At 44.2% G+C, this 6,935-nt stretch overlaps 1 protein-coding gene across 6 annotated transcripts in view; it reads right to left on the bottom strand.

The window, feature by feature from the left end:
• Nucleotides 1–5,961, bottom strand: part of SLC9A8 (solute carrier family 9 member A8) — a 72,062-nt gene extending 66,101 nt beyond the window's left edge. Inside the window, exons 1-3 of one of the 6 annotated variants that reach the window (XM_067011771.1) lie at nt 5,651–5,666; nt 5,275–5,429; nt 3,794–3,972 (exon numbers count right to left, since the gene is read on the bottom strand). In XM_067011771.1, the coding sequence (XP_066867872.1) occupies nt 3,794–3,972; nt 5,275–5,309 (214 nt within the window). In that variant the 5' untranslated portion in view covers nt 5,310–5,429; nt 5,651–5,666. The other 5 variants (XM_059036066.2, XM_067011770.1, XM_067011772.1 and 2 more) reach the window with 5 other exon arrangements.
• Between the last annotated feature and the right edge of the window lie 974 nt (nt 5,962–6,935).

Here is a 6,935-nt window from a genome sequence, read left to right on the forward strand (position 1 = left end):
CAACAATAAAAAGACAACACAATTTTAAAATGGGCAAAAGACTTAAACTGACATTTCTCTAAAGAGATGCAAATGGCCAATAAACACATGAAAAGATGCTCATCAGCATTAATCATTAGAAAAATGCAAATCAAAACCAGGAGATTAAAAACTTCACACCCACTAGGATGGCTATAATTAACATACAAGTGTTGACAAGGATGGAGAGAAACTGGGACCCTTGTGCATTGCTGGTGGGAATGTAAAATGGTGCCGCCTCTGTGGAAAAGTTTGGCAGTTCCTGAGAAAGTTACACGTAGAGTAACCACTTAACCCAGCAATTCCACTCCTAAGCATGTACCCAAGAGAAATAAAAACATATGCCCACATAAAAAGCTGTACAAAAATGTTCACAGCAGCACTATTCACAATAGCCAAAAGGTGGAAACAACCCAAATGCCCATCAAGTGATGAATGGATAAACATAATGTGGAATATTATTCAGCCATAAAAAAGGCAGGGAATTCTGACACATGCCACAACATGGATGAAGCTTGAAAACATTATGCGAAGTGAAAGAAGCCAGACACAAAACGTCACATATTGTATGGTTCCAATTGTATGAGATATTCTGAGTAGGTAAATTCCTAGAGACAGCAGAACAGTGTTTACCAGAGATTGAGGGGACGGAATGGGGAGGGACTGCTTTTAATAGGAACTGGGTTTCCTTTTGGGGTGTGAAAATGTTCTAGAACGAGATAATGGTGATGGTTGCCCAGTACCGTGAATGTACTAAATGCCACTAAATTGTGCACTTTGAAATGGTAAATTTTATGTTATGTTTATTTTACCACAAACACATCCTTTTTTTAAAAAAAAAGAATGAGGTAGATACAAAAAGACTAACATGGAAAGATCTCCAAGACATTCTGTGAGATGAAAAGGCAAGTTATAGGACCCTGCTTATATTAAAACAAACTCCCAACTATATGTGCCTGTTGGTGTGTATGTGCTTACGAATGTACACATGTATATATACACATACAAGTGTATGTTTTCAAGTACACTTGGGAAAAAACAGAGCAAGAAGGGACAAAAGCTTCTGTGTCATATGGAGGGTATGAGTACAAGTTAATGTGTTTCCAATTTTTCATGCTGAAGTTTTAATTACAGAAAAGATATTGAAACATAGGCATGTCAATTTTAACAACTCCATTAAATTTAATGGCCCATAAAATGTGTCAAATGATGCTAAGAGTTAACTCTAAGTCAATAATAATGACTGACTATTGTCTCTGTGGAGTCAAAGATCAGCAAGGGTTAAGTGTAAGTCAACTGATTTCAAGCTTCTAAAAGTCAAAAGTAACCAGAGTTTTGGCATCCTTTCCACACAAAAGTTACAATTTCATTTGACCTAACTAAAATAGTAAACAAAAGTGGTAAATCCGTTCCAGGTTATGAGTTCCTGAAGTCTAGAATAATCTATGGACTATTTCCCTCAATTCACTAGTCTATATATTTAGTGAGCTGGCAAGTTACCTATTAACAGCCATTTTATTTTTCTTTATCAGATTTATACTGGACACATAATCACAAATAAATATACAAGATACTTAATAATTTGTTGATATGCAAGAACAGAGGAAAAAAATGCCTTCAAATTTACTTAGAAAGCATTCCACTCTTCTAATGCATGCTGACCTACACATAAAAAGTGGAGATACCAACTCATCAACTGATTAGGTGAAAACAGAAACCATCTGACATCAGTATGACTCTAAAGTATAGGTTTATGATCTGTTTGAAGAGAAGACAATCCAATAGAAATATGCAGCACTACTAAATACAGTTCAGCCCTTTTTGGCCTCAAAGAGGCCAAAAGTGGGCAGGATTTTGTCTGGATTAAAAAGCACATTATAAAAACCTGTTTTGTGATCTCGGGCACAAGCTAATCCTAGACGCTCCACACCCTGAAAGTTACTTTGAAAGTCTTATCTTTTTCACCCTCCTGTGAAAAAAGTGATTACAAAACAGAAGTTTTTTTTCCCCAAGGCTTGCCTTTTATATTCCCTAACATATCATGCTGACAACAATATAAACAGACTAATAATACTCTTTCAGGTTTAAGGATTCAGGTACTAAAGACTTCTTGATCAAGGAAAGAACTGCTTTTCTTCTTTGTATTCAACTACTGTAACAAAAGGGAAAAAAAAAGAAAACAAAACAAGACTCCTTGATTGTTAAAGTAATCCCCTAGAAATAGAATTCAATTACGCTGAAAGAGTAAAAAATTATTTGGGCATATCAAATCTAAATGGACACTGTACACTTGTGGTTTGTGTACTTTTTCAGTGTACACCTTAGAAGTTTTTTAAAAACTATGAAAGACAAGGATGAGTCCTGGGATTTTAAATAAAATTAGTATCTTATTAAAATTATTTAATTAACAGAGTCTGAATAGAAATGTGAAAGAAGTTACACTTTTCCTCAAAAACACAATCCTAATAGCCATCTATTATGGCTATGGAAATACTCTGCACTTTTCCAGTTTTTTGTACCTTCCTTTCTTCTGAAAAAATCTAATCAGAAATATGACTCAGTATCATTAAAGAGACACAGAAAATGTAAACGTTCCAACTTCACTCTTCAAACAAGAGTTTGGGGCTTCCCTGGTGGTGCAGTGGTTGAGAGTCCGCCTGCCGATGCAGGGGACACGGGTTCGTGCCCCGGTCCGGGAAGATCCCACATGCCGCACGCGGAGCGGCTGGGCCCATGAGCCATGGCCGCTGAGCCTGTGCGTCCGGAGCCTGTGCTCTGCAATGGGAGAGGCCGCAACAGTGAGAGGCCCGCGTACCGCAAAAGAAAACCAAAAAAAACCACACACACAAAAACAAGAGTTTGGAGGGTCATATTTGAAGCTATTTCTTCATTAGCTGATCCAAAGTGGTTGTGCAGTTTCAACTGGGTCTTCTAGTCTAAAACAGGTGTCTACTGTCCATAGTCTCTGGGAGGCAGCTACGTTACTGCCTTTTATCTAAACTTCTTGACCGATGTCTGGCAACCTGGATATTATTAGCCTCTAGGCTCCCCCAAACCAGGTCTGTCAATAATTTAACCTCTCTGGGCCTACATTTCTTCACCTGCTAAAGGAGGAAGTCGAATAAAATGAGATTTTCAGTTTGAGAGAGTAAATCTGTTTAAAGAAAAACATTATATAGGTAAATAACAGCACAGGTGGTACACAGACATGGCAAAAGTCATGACCATGGTTAATGGGAATGATGGAAGTTAAGGAAAACAGTGTGCTAGGGCAAGGGTGTCTGATCTTTTACTCACAGCAAACCTCTTAACTAAGTAAAATTTTACGTGGAGGCCTAATGGGTACAAGGGACAAAATGCTGCTCTGGTCAGAAAGCTGGACGCTCTTCCATTTCACACCCCACCCCACCTCCTGCTCCCACCACCACCTACACAGAAACACACACAGACGCTCATGAGCAGAGTCTGAAATGCACTAAAGCAGATGTTCAAGGTTCTCTCTAGACATCCTTTCAAAGGATGTCTAAGATATATAAGGGGCTCTTCAGAATTGCTCAGCTCAATGATTTTATAAAGAAAAAGGAGTACCCTGTTCTGATGTTATGCACTGACTGATCACTGACCCTCAGCGTCTGAAGTGAAAACCAAACAGGAGGAAGACCTGACAAAGTCAACAGTGGTTGACACGGGGTTAACCATACGGACAGCGCACACAGACAGTCCAAACGCCAGCTGAGGGTGTTTCCGCCCGCGTTCCCCAAGGACCTGCACGCACCTAGGACCAGGAGGCTGAAGAAAATGGTCATGCCGCTTGACTGCTCCTCCTGCTGGGCCTGCTCCCCCGTCTGCACCGGGAGGATGGGCTTGGCAGGGGTCGGGCGCACCAGTTTCGTAGGGACCACCAGGGTGGTGTGAAGCGTGACGTTGAAACCTTCATGAGTTGTATTGGGGAACCTGTTGGAGAACAGAAAAAGGAGCAGAATTAGACAAAGGAAAAAGGGCCCCGAATTATCAACACACACACAAACCAGACAGACAGAGAAATTTGGCACAGGGCTTTATGGGATTCACGGCTCTTGCAACCAAGAGGCAGGCTTCAGAGAGAAACTGATTAGGAAGACTCCTGCCTGCGGCGGCACGAAGGGTACCAGTGGCCTCAGGTACTCTGAACGCAAACACTTAAGAGGACAGGGACAAGGGGGAATCAGGACCGATGTAGAATCAAATGCTGCCTGCTCTTTGGCACTTAACTGGGGATTTAAAGGGAAGCAAACTGGAGTCTCATCATATTCCAAGGTCCCACATTATTTACTAAGTGCCTTATTTCTCCAGTTTACATTCTTTTCCTTGGATGGTATCTGCAAGCTGAAGAAGCCACTGAATTTGCCCAGTTGTTGATCTGGTCAGAATGCTCTACCCTACTTTACAAAAACCTTCTCTGAGTTCAAAAGGCCCAAATATAATCCCCTCTGTAATCCCCTCCTCCACACTACTGCTGTGTTCCTCACACTATCTCCTCACACTGTGTTGGGATTGTAAACTAGTACGATATTGATCATTGTAACTGTGATGATAACAGCTAATGTTTTTTGAGTACCGCTTCATTCCAGGAACGAAGTAACATACCAACTCTCATTTAATAGGCATAGTAAGCCTGAGGTGGACACTACTACTTTCTCTTTTTTACCCATGAATAACAAGCTCAGAAAGGTTGCATAACTTGGCGAATATCAGTCAGTGGCAGAATCAAGCTTTGAGTCCAAACTTGAAATCAGAGTCATACCACCTCTTTTGCTTTGTGCTGCTGAGGCCCAATTTAGTGTCTGGGACAGAAAAGATAGATGCTCAGTAAGTAATGTGACTAAATGAAATGACCACCAGGCCAAAAGACATACATGAAAAGTTGTCAGGTGAGGAAGTCAAATTTCAACCATGGGGTTGGTTCCTTGTTCATTTTCACATACTCATTCCACAAACACAGATGGGGCACCTATAACACGCAACAGACTGTGCCTGGCAGGTATGTAGATGGACTAAGAGTGGTCCTTCCCCAGCAGCACCAGGAGGACAGAGGCACCTTCACCCACTTTATCTCATCTTGTAATTAGCTCCCTTGCTCTCCACACTCCAGCCATCCTGCCGTTCTTTCTGTCCCTCAAAAAGGCACTAGGCTCTTTCTTGCTCCTGGCCTTTTGCACCTGCTGTTTCCTCTCCTATCCCTCTTTCTGGTCACTAAGGTTTCATGTGGCACGTCACCTCTTCCCAAGAAGCCTCCCACACGCCAACACCATTCCATTTCCTCCAGAGCACTGAAATCATCTCGTCTATTTATGGTCTTCTTTTTCCACTAGAATGGAAGCTCCCTGAGAGCGGCTCCTGGTCGGCCTCCTTCACTACCATGTGACCAGGGCCTGAAATAGAGTAGATGGCCACCAGTTAACGAATAAAGGAAACTCACTGAAGGAAATAGATGTGAAAAATAGTCATTACAATGGAGGAGGTGACTGGCTACGTAAGGGGTGCAGCTGGGGGACTTTCTGGAGGCGGCGAAGCGCTGCGTAATCAGCGGATGCGAAAACTAGAAAAGTGAAATTTGGCTTGCGGTTTCCGCAAGACGGCTTTCGAGACCTACGCTGGGCAGCCGATCCCTAGCCAGAGGGTCCAACCTCGAGGAGGCTGCACGGCCCAGGCCCGTCCCTCCAGCCCTCCTCGCAGGCGCCGGCATGGTCAGTCCTGGCCAACCAGCACAAAGAGCTCCGCCTTCTGGGGCCGGAGGGCGGCCTGAGGTGCTCGCAGTCACCCGATGGGGCCCAGCCCTGCCGCCTCCGCCGCCCGGTAAAGCCCACTCACTCCTCTTCCGCCATCTTCTCCCCAATCCTGCGGAGCCTCCGAAACCACCGAGCCGCGGGGCTAGCAGGGCCCTCTTTTGCTTCCGGCTTCCGTTGGAGGCGCGGAACGGGGGGCGGGGTCTCGGCTGCACAAGGGCGGCACTTCTGTCCTTTCGTCTCTATGGCCCGAGGGTGGGAGGTCCTCCGGGGACGTTCCGAATATCTGTCTGGCCTGAGCCTTTTGACCCTCCGGCTCTACGAGATTCCGGTTTTTCCCTGCCACAGGGTAGGGACGTTTTTGGGGAAACTCCTGTGAGGTCACTGTGACTCACCCTGAAAGTAAGCTCTTTCTTCTCAGTGTCAGGAATTCGCCATGCTAAAATTGGGAAGGAAGCTTCTAGCGTAAGCTGTGCAGAGGGACCCCAATTGTATACTTCCCCAGTCCCAGTTTTCCCCATCTGTGAAGAGGCCTAGCCACCTGGGTTTAGCAGAATCGTGCGGTATTCTGTCTGTAAACATTTATTGAGTTCTGACCATATGCCTATCGTTAAAATGGGTGATGATGATCTAGGGATAGATCATTCATTAATTTGTTCATTGTCTCAACAAATACTCATTAGACGCCTATATGAGCTTAGCAGTGGTCTGTGTGGTTGGGGATACAGGAAGGAACAAGGTGAGTTTGGAGGGGTAGGAAGAACCCTATCGGAAGAGCTGGTACACTGTTATGAGGCCTTCGGGTTTGACACCACCTCTGCTGCTACCTCCCTTCCTGGTCGAAACCATCGTATCTCAGCAGCTGTGATAGCTGCTTAAACACTCTTTCTGACTCTGCTATTGTTCTTTAAGCTTTTCCACACATCGACCTCAGTGATCCTTTTGAACTGCAGTCACGCCGCTGCTCAAAATGTACCCTGGCTTCCAATCTCAATCTGAGGAAAAAAAAACCTTGGAGAATCTCCAAGACTGAACCCTGCCCACTTACCCCCGTGAGGTCAATCCCCTCTTCTCCTCATGCACACTTTCCATGATGGTCACAGTGACTTCCTCGGGGTACCTAAAACACACCAGGAAAACTTCCACCCATGT

The sequence above is a fragment of the Kogia breviceps genome, chromosome 14 (genome assembly GCF_026419965.1).
Source record: "Kogia breviceps isolate mKogBre1 chromosome 14, mKogBre1 haplotype 1, whole genome shotgun sequence".
Classification (NCBI taxonomy): Eukaryota; Metazoa; Chordata; class Mammalia; order Artiodactyla; family Physeteridae; genus Kogia; species Kogia breviceps.